The sequence below is a fragment of the Aythya marila genome (assembly GCF_965140915.1).
Source record: "Aythya marila genome assembly, chromosome: 18".
Lineage (NCBI taxonomy): Eukaryota > Metazoa > Chordata > Aves > Anseriformes > Anatidae > Aythya > Aythya marila.
Window position 1 is genome coordinate 6750145 of NC_139059.1, and position 23600 is coordinate 6773744.

The 23600-nt window shown below is 43.1% G+C and overlaps 1 protein-coding gene across 2 annotated transcripts in view; it reads right to left on the reverse strand.

Moving 5' to 3' along the window:
• Window positions 1–6789: 6789 nt before the first annotated feature.
• KPNA2 (karyopherin subunit alpha 2) overlaps window positions 6790–23600 on the reverse strand; it is a 94328-nt gene continuing 77517 nt past the window's right edge. Inside the window, exons 1-11 of one of the 2 annotated variants that reach the window (XM_082775245.1) lie at window positions 12639–12726; window positions 12117–12237; window positions 11882–12019; window positions 11351–11439; window positions 10302–10570; window positions 9084–9178; window positions 8725–8988; window positions 7903–8136; window positions 7638–7820; window positions 7386–7535; window positions 6790–7279 (exon numbers count right to left, since the gene is read on the reverse strand). In XM_082775245.1, coding sequence (XP_082631371.1) covers window positions 7187–7279; window positions 7386–7535; window positions 7638–7820; window positions 7903–8136; window positions 8725–8988; window positions 9084–9178; window positions 10302–10570; window positions 11351–11439; window positions 11882–12019; window positions 12117–12191 — 1590 coding nt within the window. In that variant the 5' untranslated portion in view covers window positions 12192–12237; window positions 12639–12726 and the 3' untranslated portion in view covers window positions 6790–7186. Of the gene's footprint in view, window positions 7280–7385; window positions 7536–7637; window positions 7821–7902; window positions 8137–8724; window positions 8989–9083; window positions 9179–10301; window positions 10571–11350; window positions 11440–11881; window positions 12020–12116; window positions 12238–12638; window positions 12727–23600 lie in introns of those variants that run through there. The other variant, XM_082775246.1, reaches the window with a different exon arrangement.

A 23600-nucleotide genomic window follows, 5' to 3' on the forward strand; every position in this document is an offset into this window, starting at 1 on the left:
AGTAAAAAAAATGTTCTACGATGTACCTTCCGTCCATGCAGCCAAGGAAAGAAGAGATGCTTTCCTGACCCCCAAACTTCTAGAACATTATCTGATAAGCCATAATACTTTGGCATAATTAGCTTGTTCTCATTGCCCATCATTACTTATCTAGATATTCAGGTATTAAAAACCCATGTTTCTGGCTTTACAAAATTGCATACATGTCAGGGGTTAAAATGAGGTTTCAAGAGGGCCAATTTATCCCATTCCAATCTCTTGTGGAGACACAAATACTGATATGGATAGGCAACGAGGCTAGCAACAGACTTCTCTGTCTATCTAATGTTGGCAGAGAAAGCAAGCATCTTGGGTCAGTGTAAATCATTTAAACAAAACAGCCCTCACATTATAGTTCTGATTTTCTGTGTTTCTTCAACAAAGTGGAAGTTTTTCCATGTGTCTCATACAAGTTACTTCCAAACATTTTCATTCAAGAAATGAGTTTCATTCCAGGAGAGCTATCAAACTGTAACAATATTATGTACTTCTACAGGTTATTGAATCTGCAAGGTTCAACAACAAAAATAGCTAACAAAGCCTTAACCCCACAAGATTATTATTTTCTGCCATGGGTAAGCAACCAGAATGAGCTGTCCTAAAGGGTGTGTAATGCATATAGTCATACAGTTTTCTGAATTACTGCAAAGAACCTAGGCTAACCAGCTTTCGAAGCACTGAAAGCATTCCCCTTTGTCTTACATTAACAAGTTTGTAGACCTTTATCAACAAAATGATTTAATCTGAAAAATAATAAAGCAAGGTTGCAAGCTATATAAGAACAGCCCACATATTTAAGTAGGTTAGTAGGCCTAGTGAAGTGCTAAAAGTAACCAAAACCTGTTGACATGTGTCTTGAATTGTTCTTTTATTCCACTCTTGAAAGCCTTTAAAATAGAACTGGCAGAATGGTGGTTTTTTGTTTGTTTGTTTGTTTTTGCTTTTATTTTTAGCAGTAGAATTCAGGGCCAACGTGTCTAGCTAGGTAACTTGTCTAATAAAATGTGAGATCTTGCTTCTGCAATCAGGTGTAATCATCCTGCAAAGTGATGCATCTAGCCCCTAAACGCATATATATGCATTCACTGACTACAAATTTATTTATTTTTGAGTGAATGCTATATCTCATTTATTCTCTAAAGCACGTTGCACAGTTTGGTTGCTACAAATTTAACAAGCATTTGGAATACATTGCTAGAAAACATTACGTTCCAATTTGAGTCTAATCCACAGTCAGTTGGCTATGAGGAAGTAAGCTTTCCGTTTAGTTAGAATGTTTTTTTTTAACTTTTTTTTTTTTTTATTATTTTTTTGTTTGTAACTATGGCACACTGAATTCTGTTGACAGCTGCAAATCCACTGTGCAATACAGCAGATCAAATTTTGTATTTTGCAGCAGTTTAAGATATCTGCATATGCTATTGGTTATACTGAAAAGTTTTTAAAGGTAGTCTGGACAAAAGGTGGTTGTAGGAGTGGGGCAATCTAATTTTTCTTAAGTTAATTCCAGGATTATTTGTTATTAAAATAGGTTTTATTGGAAATGATTAGATCCCCATCACCAGTCTTCCTCAAACACCTCTGTTTCTCCTTTCTGGCTTAATTTAAATCTTGCATACTTTCTGCCATCCCGCTTCTGCTTACGTTTTCCTTTTCTAATCCATGTCTGGCCACAGTCTGCAGGTGTTGATATGCACTTATGCACAGACGGGGTAATAGCTTCAGTTTTAGGAACTATATAAAACAATTTTTCTACACAGAGAGGAAAGATTTCTGGTTAATTCACAATGAATTTAGCAAAGCGGTTTTTAAGAAATGGAATGTGGATGTCCTGTCACACACCCCGCCCCTTTATTTTTTTATATTGGTAATGTGCTCTCTATTGTAAACTATACAGACTACAACAATGTTATTTTTTTAGCCATTAGGGGAAAGGAAATGACATATGGAGAGAATTCAAGTCCCTCCTCATTCCTAGAGAGTCTATCCAGAAAGTCAGTATGCTGAGCTGCATCCAAGTGTCGTTTCCTGCTCAGAATTGGGAAGGGGAGTTGGGGGTGGAAAGAGAGAAGGATACGTAACACTAAATTGCTGCTTCTGATTAACAGCAACATTCTGCAAATGATTTCACAGTGTTGCTTTGAACAGAACTGAACCTCTGCAGCCCAAATATGTGTAGCAATCCACTGATGAAAGAGCTATTTTTACATCTGTTTCATATAGTGGATAAAAATGAAGTGATTTGGATGATGGAAATGTTCCTTGGAGATTATTCAAGATTTTCTGATAACTTTGTACATCCATTCTTCCACATGCCCACAGAGTATAGCTACATACTCCTGGTATTGTAACTATTCTACCACCATGAACCTGTACACAATCCAATCTGTTACAGATAACAAATCAAGCAGCTTTCCACTACTTATATAAATAAGAAAACATGTTCAAAAGCTGATTCCATAATTTTAATTTAGTATTGCAATACAAATTGAGAAAGATATGAAATAAAGTAGAACACTTTCCTAGTATACTGACTCTTTCACTGCGCTCAGGGGTGTAATCCAACCTCTTCCCCAGTGAAATCAGTGCCCTTGATTTTGCTTTAGTGTGTCAGTCAATTGAAACTCCCTTCCTGACGTATGATTTATACATCATTTCTGGACTTGGCCCATTGTTTTGTTTAAATGATAAGCACAACATTTTAATGTGGTCACGTTCTGCTTAGTAAGAATTAACAGGATTTTTCTCCACCCTGCTTTAATTTTTCTCTCCTTTCCTCATCACTTTAAATCCCAACTTTACTTTCCTCCCACTAATGACACTCCCTAGGGTAGTGGGTGAACTGCAACCTGGAAACAGGCCATGGCTCTTCCACGAAATATTCTGGCTTCAGCGGAAGAGTGTCCATTTCCTGGAGCCAGTCTGAGACAGACAGTGCTCTGCAGTCAGAAACAGGACTGGAATCCAGTGACCCTTATTCCACATGAAGTGCTGTGAAACTGAAGGCACATCAGTTCTTTCTTAGCTGTCAATATGTAGAGCTCCTGCCTGACTTGTATCAGTGCCATGTTATGGATCAGTAAGAAGGAAGTGTTTTCCAAACACAGTGAACACCGTTACAGACTTGCAGGTTGAATGTTCTTCTGAAGTCTGCAAGAGGGTTAGGTACACCCTTCCCAGCCTCAGGATGGCTCACCTAAATTCCCTCTTACACTTCTCTAACACATTTCCTAACATTATTAACATTATATATCTAACATTATTTCCTCTGAAGGTGAGTTGAGCTTAATTTTTTTGCTCAGGCCAAAGAGTTAACACTTAAAAGACTTAAAGAGTTTCCTATTAGGTTTTAAGTGAGAGTGTCAATGTTTTCCTTTCTAGGCCATATATGACCAGTCACAATTAAACTTCATTAATTACTTCTGTTTTGAATAACAGTACTTTTTTCACAAATTGTATACATTCCCAAGATTTATTCCTATTCTCAAATATTATTTCATTACCTTATCACAGAAGAGATTCAATACTCCTGGGATAACGCTATATTCAGCAAAAGGGTAATTATAACCAGAGGTCCCATGGGTTGACTAGAGCAATGGACATGAGGATTCCCAGGCTCCAGGTTAATTCTATTTGCTACTTTCTGGATGTCTGTGGATAACTTTCTTGTATCACAGTTTGCTCTGCTGCAAAACAGAAGAGACCTGTGAAATATTGTTGGTTAGTGAATTCCTTTACCCAGAAACCTACAGCTGTTCCTTCTTGCTGATACACTATCACGTATTTCTGTGCAATTTAAATCATTTTGTATGGAGCAGCAAGAAGCAGCTTCACTCGAGAATATTTTAGTTTAAATCACAGGAAAAGAAGAATAGATTTCAGCTAATTTAAACACTTCTGGCTTTTCCATGCTTTAAACCCTTCTTCCTTTATTGGAATGTGAATGGACACCCTACTGAAAATCAGGACCGCAAAGCCTCTGCTCTTCCTTCAGAGACTCACATGTTAGAAATCAGCAAGTGGAAGCAATCCCACAAGCAGAATTTCCTAGCACCAGAATTTCAGGAGTGGCCATGTTTTCTGGGATCTTGGACTGAAATCCTGCCACCAGTCCACAGCTAAAATAGCGCTAGCAACAACTCCATTCAAGGCCAGTTGATGTCAGCAGGGGTCTGTTACTGTTGCTCTCAGCACAGCAGAGTCAGCAGACTGGCACATAGGCCACCAGGCATTTATTCCAGCCCTTACCCTGAATTAGGCATTTACCAAATAAATAATGCTGGCTCTTAAATCTGGCTAGATAACATACATGTACAAATAAGTACCTCTCGCCTTTTGCTCCTACCATTTTTTAAAGCAAGAAACACAGCCTAATGGGTGACTAGGAGCCTAACCTCAGAAATAGTTTGCATTTTCTTAGAATAAGGGAGTGACTCACCCCAGTCACTTACTCATAATCACTGTAGTTTGTTGCTTGTGGAAACACATACTGCCAAGAGCAGGACTTATTGGTGGATAGGCTGAATACACTTTTCTTGGATAAAAACGAAGTCTTGATCCCCAGAAAGTTAATTATTAAGCCACTGAGCTGACAGGCATCTAGAGAAGAATTTGCAGTGTTCTATCATTAACTTAGTATATTAAATAATTCTGAAACCAGTATATCAGGAAAGAAAAGTAGAGATAACACTATTCAACAAGCATTCTGCATTCTCATCTCCTTTTCTACATAAAGAGAAGTCAATTTGACTTCATATATGCTAAAAAGCAATTAAAGTAAGTTGTATGTTTTAAAGTAACAGTACCTGATATAACACTTTTAAAAGATTATGCCTTACATTAAATATTTAGTCTGGTTAAATACTCAGGAATTAGCACATGGTCGTTTCCTGTAACTACAAGAGGTTGCCTGAGGGATTTTATCTCAGTATTTTCTTAAGAGGAAAATCAGGTGTGTCATACCTGAGCGCCCCACGCTGGATGAAACTTCACAACAACCTCTTACAAGCAAAGAAGAAACTGCAATGCTGTCTGTAGCACCCTCTAGCGGAAGATGCATTATTTTACAGAATTGGATCTCTAATATTACAGAATCCCGAATTACATTTCACAATCCACAAGCATAATTATGTGGTATCAATGGCTTTATGCTGACTTTGCATAACTGTTTTTCTATAGATTAATTTCTTCAACTCTTTACGGTCTATTTTGTAGCTTACATTTTCATGTTGAAGTTGGAGGTTTAACAACAAAGCAAAGGACACAACAAGGCTTTACTACTGAGGTAATAAGAGCCCTTTCCGCTCGTTGTCTTTTGTTGTGTTTCCCCAGAACATTAAAGGCTTCAGCACTGCAAGGTCAATGGTTCCTTCCACTTTTCATGGGTACCACCACTATGGTAACAGTGGAACAACAGCCTAAGGGTGTTGCAGCATCTATGATGCCAGACATGCATTCTGCCCTCAGTCCAGCATTGTGCTGCTTCACTACCGCCCTCCCTACAGCTTCTTGTGTCTTTCTTTAGTGCAGAAGATGGGCAGGAGTAGGAACAGGCCATAAGCATGTTTAATTTGTACCCATTTAGCATCACCCCACTCTCTCTCTCTCAAAAACAGGCAAAGAGATTAGCAACACTGAGACATCAACTTCTTCAGCAAAAGATACAATGGAATTACAATACTCACTGGTCTTAAAAATTCCTACAGTAAAGCTTCTTACCTTTATCATTTTTTTACCTCTATCATTTTTTTTATCATTACCTCTATCATTTTTTTGATTTATTTTGCTTTAAGGAAAAGCAGCTAACAGTGCAATCTGAAGTATTAAGAAAGATTAGTCAGTTCAGGACAGTGTAATTTTTGCAAGATGTCTTTTGTGATGAAAAAGTTGCTGGGCCTTGTTGACATACCAGTGACAGCAATGTGCATACATGGCCACCTTCTGAGTGCACTAAGGAACTACCATGGCTTACAGAGTTCTGATCCAATATTGCCATACAAGTGATTGCTGTACAGGAAATACTTCTAACCATAAAAATAGATAAGAATGTTACAAGTAGCCATTGTCCTGTACATTGCCTTCAAAGAGTATATAAGGTGTAAGTGGCTTTATCAACACTTATGAGAATTACCCATATAGTAAGTTAAAACAATTTTAAAATGTGAAAGAGTTGTGTACTATAAGTTTGGCTCCCTGATTTCTGTAGTGTAAGAAGTGTTTAGTTCTTCTTTGGGTAGTACCTCACATGTATGAGAACACAGGTAGTAAAGACTTGTAGAAGCAAGCTTATCTATGTAGAATATCAGTCTTCAGGTACGGAGGGTACTACTTTTGAACATGTATAATAGTAATGGAAGTGCGACTGATATCTACCACTCCAATTAAGTCATTACTAAAGAAGTCTGTGGTAACAGCGTGAGAGTAAGGGTAATCTAGGTATAGAAAAGACTGTCCTTTTAAGAAATTATAACAACCTTAACATATTTCTTCAAAATATAGGAGGTAGTTTTAACTCTGTTATAAACAAGGTAGAACTAACCAGATTTCTGTAAGATATCTGGAGAGAAGCAGCAATTCATTTGCTCTTTAGTAATACAAGGCTACTGTACACAGAATTCAGAGCTTGAAATAACCAAGCTGTTTAAAAACATTTAGAATCAAATCTCAGTATTCTTCACATTATATATTGATTAATGATATTTACCATAGCAATTTCCTTTCAGGAGAGCAATTGACACAGCTCAATTTGATGTATTGATACCACTTTATTGAACTTGAGACAAATTTTTTAAAAGCCTACTCAGTGTTTTGAGTGTAGTAGTTTATAAGGAGGTTACACAGAGCAAAGTTACAGAGCAACGGCTCATGCTTTGAGAGAAACGTATATTGCCTACCTGCATTCTTATGCAAGACAGGGACAGTAAAAGACAGAAATCAGAAAAGAACACGTATTTACAAGCATCTCAGAGAGTGAGGTTTACAGTTAACAGTTAAAAATTCACATATGTACAGTTTTGAACTGTTCAAGTATGGTTCAGTTGGACAAAGTGCTACAGGTCACAAAAAACAAAGAGGGGCTATTAAGACATAGAAATGGCAGACACTTGTGTGCCAAATAACTTGTACATAGTTACAGTGTATGCAATGTCTAGAAGTTGAAAGTATTTGGAGTATTGCCCTGAATTTGGAAAGTGTAACTAGCAGCAGTAGATTCTGGTACAACATTTTGGTCTTCCTCCTCCTAGAAGAAAAAGAAAAAAAAAATTGAAAGAGCAGTACCATTTCAATCTAGTAGGGTAGTGCCAGAATACAAAATCAGAGTGAAGAGTTGTCCTGCAGCGACTTACTTCTGCTGAGAAATATTTCTCAATGAGGGTAGATGAGGCTTTGTATACTTGTTCGTTTTCATGCGACTGAAGAGCTTCAATTTTGTCTAGACCTCCGCACTCCTCAATCATGAGGCAAAGTTTTTCAGTCTCATTAATCTTCTCAGCAGCCTGCAAGGGATAAGCATAACCTCAGGAAAGATGTATGGGACTAGCTACCAGAGAGCCATTGCAGCAATCTGGACAGTGATCAAGTATACTGTGTCTACATACCAGGAAAATATTAGAAATAGCATCCAAAATTACTAGTACAGTCTTGCTGTCTTTAGCAGAGAGAAGATTCAGGAGAGGTTCAACAACACCAGCCTGAACGAGATAGACGACCTGGTCAATTGTTCCACCACTTGTATAGTTAGTCACAGCCCACACAGCTTCCTTTTGAGATTTGAAATCCCCCTACAAAGGTAAAGGCAGGATATTTGAACACAGACAGTAACAGTAATGGTGAGAGCACTAACAGAATATGTTTTTTGTTTACCTTCCTCAGAATACCAATGAGATAAGGCACAAGACCATGATCTACAACTCGCTGAATCTGGTCTTGACGTCCTGCAGTGATGTTTGACATTGTCCATGCTGCTTCTTTCTGAATGTTGTTTTTATGATGAGAAAGGAGACTTGGAAAGACAGACAGTGCTCCTGAATCGATAACAATCTGGGTCTGCTCATCAGTACCAGTAACAATATTTCCTATGGCTCTTAAAGAGGGAGTCTGAAACAGATGTGAAAATAGTAATTAAAAATGGTGTTATCTAAGCTGTGCTTCAACAAATATAGCTATAATTGAAGTTCCTCTGCTCTAGCCTTCCAGTCAGCAGCGGGATATACTATCATAACTATTACATATGCAGACATTAAGCATCTTTAGACCACACCCCTTCAAAACCAATGTACAAACAACTGCTAAAAAGAAAGCTATTTCCTAAGCTCTGTCAAAGTACAGTAGTTTTGTTTCACTGTAGTTACTGTGCAGAAGTCACTTCTAAATGCTATTCCTGGAACTTGAATTTCCAACTACAGTATAGAGTTAAGCCCAAGATTTAAAGTAGGTAGATGATCATGTTGGGCTGGGTGCTAAATATATTGTTTTAAAGAAGCTTGATAGCCATTGACAGTACTCCATACCTCAATTAGGACTGTCTTCAGTCAAGACAGAAGCTCAAGGCTCATCTACACAAAACCTGGAACAAACATCAGATTGCTGTCTCATAAGAACCTTCCACTTACATGGACACTATTTTAACTAGTGTTCTCCATGAGTTCAGTCAAGCAATGGCAGTTTGCAGGCTTGATAGCTTACCACTATTGGCAGTTCACTACACCCCAGAAGTTTTACAAGTTGTGGCACCAATCCAGTTTTCACAACAACTTCTATCCTGTCATTGGAGCCATCTGTTAGATAGGAGATCGCCCAGCATGTGTCTGCTAAAACCTCGTGATCATCATGGTGCAGGAGTCGAACGAGAGTTGGAAGAATCTGCTCAATAGCTTCTATGGGTGGTGCAGGATTCTTATTACGACACAAGTTTGAGAGGGTCCAGGTAACATTGCGTAAATATCCAGACTGCAAGAGTTGAAATAAACCATCAATAACTGTTTAAGTTACTTTAGCCCTTTTACTTATTAGCAACTGTAACTTGGGTCATACTATAAACTTACAGCCAGAGAAGAGAGATCAGGAACAGCCAGTAGAGTCAGCAGTGGTTCAATTGCACCAAATTTAATAACCAAATCCCTATAGGTAGAACCATCCCCTAAGAAAGAAAAATAACCAGTTAAGGGATAGAAGTATGTGTGCATACAAAATCATTACATGTTATATTGTGAATGCTATTTCTGCCTAATGGCTAGACAGAAAGTAGTAATAAGAGTTGGAAAGGACTACTACCATGGGTAAGCCCTATGCCAAGCATGTGTTTCTCTAATCAAACCAGTGATGTTCAACATTTGATTTCTGAAGCAAAGAGTTTAAGGAAAGCTCTACAGAACACACAAGTTTATAACTAAGCAGGGACTTGCACATCTGTGAAAACATATGTAAGCCCTACCATAAAAACAGCTTTTCCTGTAACAAGGAACCCAAATCTATTATAATTATTGGTTGTTAGTGTTCTACATTATAATACTGAAGGATTTTCAAAATTTAATTAAATTATTCCATTGCTCTCCCCAAAGGATACCTTATAACCAAGTTTAAAAAAAAGAGAAGCCACCCTTCTAAATACAAGCTATAAGAAATTCTAGTCAGAGAAGCATTTTATTGAGCTGACGTTCTCTGCATGAAAATTCACTATTCTCTGCAAGTCACAGCTGTTGCAAAACATAATATTACAGCTAGTAAGAATACCAATGAAAATAATGTAGCTATAATATTGTTCTGAAGAACAGAATCTAACACTGGCAGATCAAACAATCCTGACAGGTGCACGAGACCCTTTAGTATACTTAGCTACTAATACAATACACTCATATCAATGTTTCAAAGCAAGTAATTGTAGGTGTGATGGCCAATGTGCCACGAGCCTTCTGCTTCCAACCCCCTTCCAGTAAACAGAGAGAGCAGAGCTCAGAGTCAAAAACCTCTAGTGAAATGTGAAATAAGGGTAGTCCTATGCTGTAACATGTTTATATAACTATTTGAAAAAGGAATTGAAATATGAAAGCAGTCCATTTAATAGAACCCACAGGTTGCCAGATTATACATGAGATTAAACCAAGTCCGAAGACTTGTCCATAGCATATTCTACATGGCAGAGCACAGCTGTACTCACAAAGAATTAGAGTTCCAAAAAGCTCAGCATGCTACACATAACATTTTTTAATAGGAGGACATTACTAAGGGATTAGGTTTGAAAGTTGTGTATTATATTGACATACCTGCAATATTTCCTAATGCCCACACAGCTTGCTCACTGATGTGAGTATGAGGAGAGGCCAGTAGCGATATAAAGGCTGGAATAGCCCCACCATCTACTACTGCCTTTGTTTGTTCAGATGTGCCCGAAGCAATGTTGGTAAGTGCCCAGGCAGATTCAAACTGAATAGGACTACAGTCTGCTCTACCCAAGAAGGAGACAAACTTTGGAATCAAACCAGCTCGAATTATGTTGTCTATGGGGGGCTGCTTCTCTCTTGAAAGGAGTTTCCTAAGGAGGAACAAAGAGGAAGCATTATTTTTGCCTGCAGAAATCTAAACAACAGATTCCATTAAGCCATTCTAAAGAAATCCATGCTTAAAAGAAAAAAGAAATGGATTAAGGTCTATTAAGACCTTAATCAATATAAGAGAAAATTCAGCCAACCTAGACATCATAAATGCTAGATTCCTAAACCTCTAACATTGTTTTGGCATGTCTTCACTTATGAGTGGTTCTGTTCAGACTCCAGAAGTAAAGTAGACCCTACAAGAATTATAACGCATCTGACTTGCTAGATATTTCTCAGCAGACAGAAGAGTAGTGCTGGAGTGCTGCTTCTGGCAGTCAGAGTAAAAGGAAGTTAGGCATATTTTGAATTCTGGTCATACTATTGACCACATTATTGTAATGTAGATTGTTGCATTCAAATATTGTGGTTAAATGTTAACACAGTTTGAAGATATCTTATTCTGATATAAAGCATTTACTGCTCCTACTCCTAGAACTCTGAGACTGACTATTGTTTACTTTGCTACCACCAAACCACTAGAACTACTATTCAGGGAAGGGTTCAAGCACACTAAACATCCAAAAGCCACATGGCTTCCATAAAATTCTGACTAAATTAAATGCAACTGAACATTCTATATAAAGCCAACTCAGCTGTTTATTGAACTACTGTCTGATAAGAGCCATATTTGCTGCCATAAGAAGGCATTTAATCATAAGCCAAGCCTTTGTCCTTGCCTAGGCTTACAGAGCTGAATCAGTTACCTCTGAACTCCTTACCTGGCAGCTTGAGTAGCCTGTAGCTGAAGCTCCATGTTATTGCTATTAACTCCTTTGACAATTTCTTCAACAGACCAGTGTGCTGAAACCTGTACAAGAAAAGTCCCTTGAGTGCTTTGCTAAGAGATCATGCAGCTTCATGACCACAGAGGCCTTTACACAGTACTATGAAGAGGCCATAATTTACAACTCTTTGCTTTAATGGAAGCGATACCCCTACACAATACTCTAAAAAACTCAGCCACAGCTTTATCTACAGTTATCTGAACAGCTGAAAACATTTTGTTTCACACAGTTACACAGAGACAGTAGGTTTAAACACAGCTGCCTAAGCCCTCCTAAAAGGTAGCCTATCAACACAGAGAACACTTACAAGCTACTTGAAAAGGGATCTACAATGTATTCCATTAAAGTTGATAATGCATATGTAGCTGCGTTATGTCCCACATGAGAAGGGATTCAAACTGGTGTGGCTTCCTTGATTGTACAATATAAAACTTTCATGTGTATCTGTTCTGGGGACCTACTTACCTGGTTGTTCCTGTTTTCCTGAAGGGGAGAAGTGGCATCATCTGGTAAAGTGCTAACATTTCTTCTTTTAAGCATCTGGTCATCTTTCTTAGCTTTCCTCAGCTCTACATTGACTTCAATACGCCGCCTCCTCATTTCCTGGAGAATATACATTCACCATAAGTTCTTGGCTTTTTCAACTCTTGCTTAGATATGCAACAGCTAATTAAAATACTTACTACATGAAAATACTTACTGTGGTATCTTTCCCTTTGTTTTTGAACCTGTTCAAGCGAGCTGCTGCTGCATTGGCATTCTCATTAGTAGACATCTTGGTTATCAGTTAGATTTCAAGAAGCACAAACTAAACCACAAGTCTAAAAACAGAATAAGAGGTAAACACCACAAGTTTACTCCACAAGAATGCAAGTTAAAATGCTAAGATCAATGTCCAAGACCAACAGGTACTAGTTTATACTAGAAACTTTAACCTCTAACTTGTTTAAAGATACCAGTAACATAACAAACTGCCTCTTCAAAAGCTTAATTGTTACAGCAATTTCAAACGTTAATAACAGGCTAGCAAACATATCCTTTTAAAACTCCTTCAGACAGAAACACCAGAATCATTATTTTTAGGGAGCAAGATGCGTATTCTTTCCCACAGACAGTATCTGCTTACTTTAAAGCGCTACTTCCACTGCGCCCCACCACTATATCGCACAGACATTCAGTCCACCCCCACCCCTTTAACACAGAGAAGGCAGCGACACAGAACCCCAGGAAGCTCCAGCGAGAGAGAAATGCCGGCCGGCCCTACATCCGCGGAGCGCGGTCCCTTGTGACAGAGCAGCTCACGCCGCGTCCCCGCCGCACGCCACCACAGCCGGCTCCTCAGGGCCGCAGGCTGCTCCCCCCGCCCTGCCCCGCACCTCGGCCGCAGGCCCCACTACCTCCTGCAGCACGCTGCCACTGCGCCGGGCCGCGCCGGGCGGGATTTAAATTTCCCGCTGCCCCGCTCTGCCATTGGCCAGTTCGAGCCATAGCAACACCCTGATTGGCCGGTTTGAAATACTGCTCGTCTCGCGATGGGACCGGGCGAATCTCCGCCGTGCTCCCGGAAGAGCGGCCCAGACGTCGCGTATTCAAAGAGCCGTCCTCGCCTCGGTACTACAGCTCCCGGCATCCACCGCGCTACCCACCGGGACGGTGCCCGTAGGACTAACAGCAGCCAGGCCTCGACAGGCCAGCGAAGACGGCGCAGGGCATGCTGGGGTTTGTAGTTTCCTAGGGACCAACATCAGGGAGCGAAATTGGGATGTATTGCGCCCTGGGTGGGCTGCGAGCTGGGGGTTGCTCACGCTCAGGCCCCTCGCTCTGAGCATAGAAACATTAGGGTTGGAACAGACCTCCAGGATCATCTGTCCAACCATCCCCTACCACCAATGTCACCCACCGAACCATGCCCAGAAGCACCAGGTCCAACCTTTCCTCAAACGCCCCCAGGGACGGTGACTCCACCACCTCCCCGGGCAACCAAATCAGTACCTGACTCCTATTTCTGAGAGGAAATGTCTCCTCATTTCCAACCTGAACCTCCCCTGGTGCAGCTTGAGGCCATTCCCTCAAGTCCTATTGCTAGTTATTTGTGAGAAGAGGCCGACCCCATCTCCCCACACCTTCCTTTCAGGCACTTTGCTTCAGTCACAGATTTCCTCACACACAGACTAATTTTTTGGGTGGATTTGTGTGGTTCCAAGAGGTGGATTCGATGATCCCTTCCAACTCAAGATATTCTCTGATTCTACGATTCTGTGCCACTAACCATCAGATCACTGAGAGTTTTCCTGAGATCCCGTGTGATCCCATCGTAGAAACGTGTACAGAAATTTAAAGAAAATGGGGAGGGAGACTGCAATTTAAAACAACTCAGTAGCACCTAGGGCAGACCAAAATTAAATCATACAAAATAATAAGAAAGTAATCCTTGTAGCAAGCCCAGAAAATGGACAACTTTGGGATTGTCTCACATAAGAGGCTGTTTAAAAGGGATGGAGAACAAAGGAAAAGTGCCCTATTTCACAGGAGATTTAATTCTAACCATAAAACCTGAGGAAAAAACATGATTCTGCCAGCAAGTCAAGCACTTCAACACCTAAAATGTACAGCTCAGGGTAAAGAAGTGCCAAAGATGCACATTGCTACCTGGGGATTAAACCACTGTGCTAAACCGATTACACTCCTCTGTAGATGCATGCAGCAGTTAACAAGAATGGATCCAGAGGAGGATTTACCAGAGACAGTTTACACGGCTTGTTTTAGCCCTACCATTAAGGTCTTTGTAAGATAAAAACATCACAAAACTTTTAAGCAAGAATAGTGAAAAGAAGAAAAAGCACATCAGTCGCAAATGAAGATACTGAACAGGACTAGAGTTTTGTAGATGGAAAAAAATAGCAGCTTAAAAGTAGAAATTGAACTAAAACACCTGGCTTGCTAAAGGATCGAAGAAGTGCTGTGAAGAAAGCCTGCCGGGTCATAACTTGTTGGAGCACGTGCAGTCCAGAGCCACATACCTTGGCCAGAGGAGCCACGGAGACTGCAATGCTGGGTGTTGCAGGTCAGGGAGAGGGATGGGGAAAACAGCCGAGGCTGCGTGCTGGGGACCTACAAGGGATGAGCATGCCTTGGGATGGCAGCAGGGTATCACAGCTGGAAGGCCTCCTAGAAATACAGGAGAGCAGCCAACAGAAGGGCAGGCTGCTGAGGCAAGCTAACATGGCACTCCAGAACAGTAACAGGGCACGAGACACGGGCTTAGCTGGGGCTGAGCTAATCCCATGGGGGACAAAATTGTGAGGCGAGGACTGGGGAAGGGACGGCAACGCCCGGGACGTTCCCCTCAGGCAGCGCCGCTCGTCAGGGGGCAGCGGCTGCGTCCTCGCGCCGCGCTGAGGGAGCCAACGGCCGCCGCGCGCGACTGACCGCGAGCCCTGCCCTGGGGGGCGGGGCCGATGCGCACGGTGGGCGGGGCTTCGGGCCCGGCGGGGAGCCCCGCGCCGTGGAGGGCGGGGCCCTGAGGGGCGGTGCGAGAAGCGAAGGGGCGGGGCCTTCTGTCAGCCGGGGGGCGGAGCCAGCGGCAGCCGGGCGGGGCTCTTACAGCACGGCGCTCGCAGCTTTTGCTGGGTGACCCAGTGGCCTAATGGATAAGGCATCAGCCTCCGGAGCTGGGGATTGTGGGTTCGAGTCCCATCTGGGTCGTACCGCAGTCGTTTTGTAGCGCCGCCGTACGTTGCGCGCGGGGCTCTCTCGACCATCTTCGGCGGCTGCGGGCTCGGAGTAAAGCCCGATTATTATCGGACCATCGGAGCCGAAAACACTTTTAACGGCGCCGCCCTCTGCTGGGACCGGCGGGAGGGAGGCACCGAAAGGAGCCAGCGGCTCGGTGCGGCGATGGCTGCGCCCTGTCACGGGGGAACCCGCCCGTCCCGTCCCGAAGTCCTTCCCTTCCCTGCCATCCCCTCAGGTACACGCGGGGGCTGCGGAGGGAGAGAAGCGGCCCCAGCCCGGGGCCTCCCCGGCACGGAGGGGCGGTCGTGAGGCGCTTGGGGCGGGGGTCGCCGCGGGTCTGTGGCGGAGCCTGGGGCTGCCGAGCGGCTCCGGGTGGTCCCGCTCCTCGGATGCTTTGTGAGCTGGACTCTGATGCCATCTAAGTCGTAATTTAGCCCCGTGAGGCGAAGGCATGTGGTGGGAGGCAGATGGAGGCGGGTGGGACAGTTGCCTGGGGAGGTAAAACCCACACCCGTGTGCTGCCGCTGTGGTAGGCACGCAGGGGAAATAGCCTCTGGTGCGACTGATGCCACAAGAGCCAGCCTGCAGGCTCTTTGATGAGGTTGTGGCCATTAATTATGCTGAAGTCCCAAATTTGTCCAAGAACAGGGAGTCTCGCTCTGAACGCTTTCTTCCCTTCCACTGCCGGTATCATACGTGTTAGCTTCTTGAACAGCAGAAATACTCAAAACACAACTCCTGCCCTTTTAAGCAAGATACTGCCCTGGTGAAGGTCCTGGAGAAACTCGTTGATACAGACGTAGTCATGCATTTGTGCAGGGTGAATTACACTACCAGCTAATTTAAACAGAAAACCCCACCGAGCACAGAGCGCCTGCAGGACACTTGCGTGCAGCCATGCTGACCCTGAGGTAGGGGAGCAGACACGGCCTGCTCATGGCTTCTCTCACCTGCTGCGGGTCCACACGCAGGCAGGGCAGGGAGCGAGGTGCATGAAAGCCATAGGTGGCACCTCCGCATCCTCTTCAGGTGCAGCAGTGCTGTCAGGTACAATGCTGGTTGTTCCTCAAGTTCCTATTTCCATAACAAGTATTTTGGGATACTTTCAAAATTTAAATAACGGAAGAAAAGAAGGATTTATAAATGCTGCAGTAGGAACATAACACACTGTATAACGTGTTAAAATTTGATTAGTTTTGCGTACTGTTCTGGTTTATTTTCTGTGTCTTCATATATAGCTGCTTGACAAAGCCCTGTACTTGTAAGAATTTTATTATAATACTTAGTTAAAATAGTACAAAACTGTTTAAGCTAGGCAATAGCTGCACTATATGATACTGGCATTACTACTGGATAGATTTTATCAGGGGAGGAGGTTTCCAGAACTGGGACATAGTGTTTTTGTAGGGTTTCCAACCTGTTTGTTACAATTCTAGCGGCATGACTAAATCCACAAACTTTCACAACATCCAGCAGCAGCTAGTGAGGTAAACTGTCTCAATGGAAATCTTGTCTAGTAACAAGGTCAGCTGTTTCAGCTGCAAACATAGGAGTAAGCCTACTTAATTCAATAATCCAAGTCAGGGTTGGCTTAGTGTGTACAAATATGCAGAGTTCTGCATGTTAGCAAATACAGAGTTTAAAAAATAAAGCAGTCATCATTCCCTTTTAGTCTCCGTCCCAGCACCTGTTAACTCCAAATTTCTAATTTATTTCATCTTGCTCTGCCCTGTCTTGTGTGCATGCAACAAACTGTCCACACCAGATTTTCTTTAGTTACAGAAGATATACCTCTGTTCCATAACGAAGGAGAAGTCCAGGACCTAATTATGGTGCAGTTGTATTTCTTAGGTTGCAAGAGCTAGACAGGAATATGCTGCTGTAGGGGAACAAGCCTCAAGGTCCTGAACAAATTGAGCAGAGAAAAATGAATGGTTTCTTGTTACATTCCATGACTGAGAAGAAATGATAAACTGGTAGAAAAGCGTATGTATAAAACCAAGTCCAAAACACCTGTTCAGAGTTCACAGCTTCGTATTGAAACATCTCCAAAATACCCTTGCCTATTGCTTTCTTTAACTTAGACTTCTTCCACCCCTTTCTTCACGGGCATTCTTTTGACTTTACATGCGGCCAGCCCTAATATCAGGGAATCTTTCCCATGACAGCAGCTGGTGAGAGCAGAGGGGGAGAAATGGCAAGGTCAGCACATGAGAGGCAGTTAGGGAAGATAAACCAGGATGTTGTTCATCTGTGTGTGTCAAATATCTCTTTTCACATAAGGAGTCAGGATCAGCCTCCTACACAATGCTAGCCACAGACAGAGAACACCCAGACAGCGGCTGTGTGTGGGTGAACTGTTTTAAAACTGTGCTGGCTAGCTGAAGGCATACAAGGGAGGGCTAAAGCAAAGGGAAAATGAACTGCAAGAGGCAATTTCTCACTTCCCAGACAAAATGGGAAGTCATTTTGCTTTGTGAGGTCTAAGTGATCAAGGTGAAGCCATAAACTTAGGCCTAGGTAACTCTCTGGCTTGCATAAACAGTGCCATTAAGCCTTTCCATTTTTCACTAGAGTCCCAGATGCTTTATGTCTTTTTCAACCCTCGTTCTCTCAACTTAAGAAAAGGCTTGAAATAATCGTTACTCAGCAGCAATAGCCTAGCTACCAGCCAGTGTCTTTGTGGACTCCTGTACAACTCTGCAGTGCAGAAGTCAGAGATCCAAAACTGCGGATCAAGATCTTTTCAGTAGCGTTTAAAGCTGAAAGCCACTGAAAAGTCCAGATGACATTGTCAATACGGCATCCCAGGGATAGGAAAACCAAATAGTTCTGTTGTCACGGTCTTTTAAATAAACATCCCAAATGGCAATGTGAACCTTGTTTCCATAGATGCTCCCTGGAAATTCAGGCTTTTGAGGAAAGGGTTTGTTTATAAGTCATGTTTTTAATTTACAACAATAATAAAGTAAAAATGCAAATCTCCTGTGTTTTGCTCACACAGCTGCATTCTCTGTACTGGACTTTCCATATTTGAGTACAGAGGAATGAAGAGCTCTGTTTTATTTCATCTATTGGACTGTTCATCTGTTATATTGTCATATTGTTGAAGTCCTCAGTTATGGAGTAGAGCCTCAAATCTGCCAGCTACTTCCCATTCAGACATATGTTAAATGAAAAAAAAAAAGTAAAATTCTGATTTGCTCTTTTTTTTTTTTCCTTGTATGTAGGATCCCTGCTCTATGCTGAGAAACCCAGTGAGACTCACAGCAAAGATGCGTGTAATTCAGCAGACTCAGCACCTAGCCAAGTTGGTCCCTCGATCAAGTAAAGACACCTCGAGCAAGTAAAGATTTTGACCCTTGCAAGCGTTGGGACAATATACACCGAGACGCATTGAGAGATGGGGACCTGATAGTCATGGCCTTTCCAGTAACAGTACAGAATAATGGGCCAAATGAATATAATGCTTTTCAGTGGGACTTGATAAAGGAACTGAGAAAAACAGTCACGACCTACAGATTGCATACACCTTTCACCCAATCATTATTAGAAAACGTGATGACAGGTCAGTTGCTGGTTCCGTAGGATTGTCACCAAATAGCTGCTATGATCCTCACCCCGACTCAAAAATTGTTATGGGAACAGAAATGGAGAGAACTGTGTGAGACAGTGGCACTGCAGAATTTAGAAAGAACATTAGGCGACCCTCTTATGGGTGCAGGGCTTCCTCAGTTTATGGGGACTGAGCCGTTAGTAGATCCACGATTACAATCCACGATTACAAGCTCGGCTCAACGATGCCATCTTGCGACAGTCAGCCCAACTAGCATTACAAGCCTTGCTGAAACTGCCAGAAGCAGAAAGGAGCCAGCCTTCTTTTGCTAGCATACGACAAGGAGTCAATGAACCTTATATGCAATTTATAGACAGACTGAGGGATTCACTGAACAAGCAAATAGATAATCATGAAGCTAAAGAGGCTCTCATGTTGAAACTGGCGATTGAAAATGCTAACACAGATTGTAAAAAGATTCTGCAATCCATGCCTAATGGGACAACCTTGGTGCAAATGATAGAGGCTTGCAATTGCATGGGGTCTGTTGAACACCATACGACCGCACTAGCCAGTGCGTTCGCTGCAGCATGAGTGATGGGCAATGATCAGCGATGTTTTCAGTGTCAAGAGATAGGACATTTTGCCACTAATTGCCCACAGAAAGGAGGGGGCTTTGCGCCGGCGAGTAGTTCGGCTCCTGGTGTCTGTCCTTGCTGCAAAAAGGGATGGCACGGGGCCAGCCAGTGCTGCTCAGAGTATAATGCAGAGGGCCAAACCTTACAACCACGGAAGGGAAATGGGAAGCCGAGCACGGGGGGCGTGATGACACAAGTACCCTGTGGGGGCCGGCCAACTCCAAATGCTATGTGAGCTACCTCTCGAGTCATGATGACATCTGCAGAGGCTCCCTTGCAAAACCCCCTGAATGCGTCCCTCTCTGCCAAAACCCGAGGAAGTGCCGGAGTGGATCTCTCCACAAAAGTAGCTTGCACTGTGTGGGACAACAAAGTCCAAAAAATACCATTGAATGTCAAGGGACCGATAGGGGAAGGATGCAGTGCTATATTATTGGGATGATCCAGCACCACTCTGATGGGACTTTTTATGCTACCAGGGGTGATCAACTCCGATTATGAAGGCATAATACATGCAATGGTTTGGACACCCTCCCCTCCAGTACTTATCCCTGCTGGGACACAGCTAGCTCAACTGATACTATTTAAAGCTATAGTGCCCCGTACAGAAACTAATACATGGGGTGATGCAGGGTTTGGATCAACAGGACAACCAGAAATACTCCGGGCAACCACTCTTGCCACCTCAAGGCCTATGATGACTTTAACATTTTATTATCTAAAACCGGCACAGACTACCCAGGTGGTTATTTCTGTGTTGGTGGACACTGGGGCTGATGTCACGGTTATAGCCATGAAGGACTGGCCGAAGGACTGGCCTTTAGAATCGACCACGAAGGGACTTGTAGGAGTAGGAGGATCATCGCAAACCTATCAGTCCAAATACATGCTAACAATCAAAACACAAGAAGGCTCTACCTTTTCTATAGGTCTGTATGCCGCTCTCATCCCAGTTAGCCTTCTTGGCAGAGACGTGATGGCACAAGGAAACTTCACTGAGATGCCCTGAAAATTTTCGGTAGCGGCCATTGAAAAGCAACCGATAATGAAATTCACCTGGAAAACTGAAAATCCAGTGTGGGTGGATCAGTGGCCGCTCCCCGCAGAAAAGGTCGCAGTGTTACAAGAACTTGTTCAGGAGCAATTGAAAGCAGGGCACATAGTCCCAACCACCAGTCCGTGGAACTTGCCCGTGTTCGTAATTAAAAAGAAGAGTGGGAAATGGAGATTACTACATGACATAAGAAAAAAAAATGAGGTCATGGAAGAAATGGGATCTTTCCAACCAGGTTTGCCTTCTCCCACCATGGTTCCGCGTAACTGGAATATTATTATTGTTGACCTCAAGGACTGTTTTTTTTACCATTCCACTCTACCTTAAGGATGCACTGCGATTTGCATTTTCGGTACCAAAAATAAACAAAAGCAAACCCATGGATAGATATCACTGGACTGTTCTTTCACAAGGGATGAAGAATTCTCCAACCATATGCCAAATGTATGTTGCTAAAGCTCTGGCCCCTATTAGAAAACAATATCCTGAGACCTATATTTATCATTACATGGATGCTGTATTGGTAGCAGCGCCTACAGAATCATTAACCCATGAAATAATTCAGAGGCTGAGACAAGAACTGCAAACGTGGGGGTTGCAGATAGCCCCCGAGAAAATCTAAGTAGAGGCACCATGGAAATACCTGGGCTGGAAAGTCATACAACAAACCATTCAACCCCAAGCCATTACCATCACACAAGAAGTTAAGACATTGAATGATCTACAGAAGTTTATTGGTAATATTAATTGGATACGAAACTATTGTGGAATTAATAATCAAGTACTATCACCATTGTTCAATCTCCTGAAAGGTGACAATGATATCAACGTGCCTCGGCAACTGACAAAGGAAGCAAAGACAGCACTGAGTCACATAGAAGGAGAACTCATGAAGCAGCAATGTCACTGACGAGCAGAAGGATTGCCTATTCAACTTTATTTGTGTAACCAGGACCCGCAACCCCTAGCTCTTATAGCGCAATGGGATCCAAATGCCCCCGATCCATTACTCTTGTTGGAATGGGTATTTCTGCCACACCAACCCACAAAGACACTAGCAACAAGAGTGGAGATGTTTGCAGTCTTAGTAAAAAGAGGCAGGGAAAGAATTGTGGAAATAGCCAGAATTGAGCCTGAAACCATTGTAATACCCATTGTGAGGGAATATCTTGATTGGTGCCTGCAAAACAGCCTGGAAATGCAGCTGGCTCTCACAGGCTTTACTAGATGAGTGGACATACACCTCCCTTCTCACAAATTGATCACATTTTACACATACGGCGACACTTTCTCCCATCAAAAAGTGCCCCCAATGGAAGCCTTTGGTACATCTGAACTCCCCAGGGGAGCCTTTATGCAGCCCCACATGCAACCGGACTCTGTGTCTTCGCTCTTTCTGAACAACCCTAAACGTAACCCCAACCGGGTTAGGGTCTGCCCTGTCCCAGGGGCAGAAAGCAAAGACATGCAGAGCGAGGACAGGTTGTCAATTTTCAAACTTCACTCTTTTCCGTTTACCTACCAAACCTGCTTCCAGACTTAAACCTAAAAACATTTATTCTTCACTTACTCGGGCTGTATGTGAGCAGTTTTCTGCTTATAGCGTGTTGGCTCAGCAGCTTCCAAAGGCAGCATGGAGATGCTCCGGGCAGGATGTCACCACCACCAGCTCCTCAGCCACAGCAAATCTCATTCTCTTTGCTCTCCCGAGCATGGGGCAAATCCAAGCTCCCCAGCTGCCTCCCCTTCCCACCGACCATGTCCTCCAGCCAGCTGTGTCCTCAAGGCAGGCGCTGCCCTTGCAGCCATGTGCCAGGGGGATGGAACCCCACCAGAGGAGGCATTTTCTAACCTTACCCCAAAGCTGTTGCCACCTTGCCTGTTGTAATCCTGGAGGAAAACAGCCACACCTGAGCTCCTCCAGCTGCACCGAAGTTTAACTCTTTCTGTCCTTGTTGTGGCAGGGCAGCTCCGTGAGGAAGCCACCTCCTGAGCCACCACAGCCTTCCCACTCCCCCCCCCCGCCATTGTGCTTCCACCTGCAGCAGCTGGAGCATTTTTCTCTTGTTTTAACCTGAAAAACAAACAAACAAACAACAACAATTTTCCTTTTCTGTCTCTCTCTCTTTTATTATTATTATTGTAAAAGTGATGTTCAGCAAAAGAACATTTTGGCAAAAGGTTGGTTCTCAAGCAAAGTTCATCCCAGCTGCACAGATGGGGGTTTGCTGACTCTCACCACCAGCCACTGGCTCCGACACACTCCTCACCCAGGCAGTCCTGTGCTGGGGACGGCTGCAGCGAGGTCTGAGGAAGAAGCAAGTCTTGCCCAATAATCACACTTAGTGCTTTTGTTTTATTTTGGAAACCTTGGCTGGTTGTGGCTGAAAGCAAGAGGCAGGCGATTTCAGCTGCTGAAGGAAATCACGCCCCACTCAGAGGGTGTTTTTCTGCATAAATGACTGGGGAAAGAAAAAATCTCCCTGCCTTTTTTTTTTTTTTTTTTTTTTTTTTTTTTTAAAGCCAAGTGCTTCCATCACCCAGGGCAGTGATCCCATGCAGCGATGTGTTTTGTTTGCTGTCCCATGCTCAATACATTACCCCATCCTGAGCAGGGACTTGCTGCCCAGCTACATTTCTTCAGCAATCCCTTCTTCTCTCCAAAAGCCAAAGCTGAGCAAAACTGGTTCTTCTGCAAGTTCACACAGCTGGGGAATAAAGAAAATAAGTCGATAAGCATCTCTGATGGCTTCAGGATAAAGTTGTATCTGATCTTTTCCCTGAGACAAAATATTGCTGTTTTTTTTTCTCTCCTCAGCAATTGTACATTAAAATAAAAGTTAATGAGTCCAGGATTAAACGCCCTCAAGGAAGGGGAAATAAACCTTGACTCCTGGCAAGATTTGAGAGGGCCTTTACAAAATAAAGTCATGTGAACAGAGGTGTAAACGGTTCAGCACGAAGTTTCCCACAACACTGTTTTACCTTAAAGCACGTTTTACACGCAAGGAAACAGGAGCACTCGGCCGTCTCTGCTGAGGCTGCTGGACATCCCATGGCCTTGAGGGTGTTTTAGGGGGATTCCTTTAGGGGATGTTTTAGGGGGATTTGCTCAAACTGGGCTGGAACGAGAGCACCCGTGGTCTGTGGGTGCCCTCCTGTGTGCCAGTGACCGCAGGGACAGGACCACTCAGGACATGG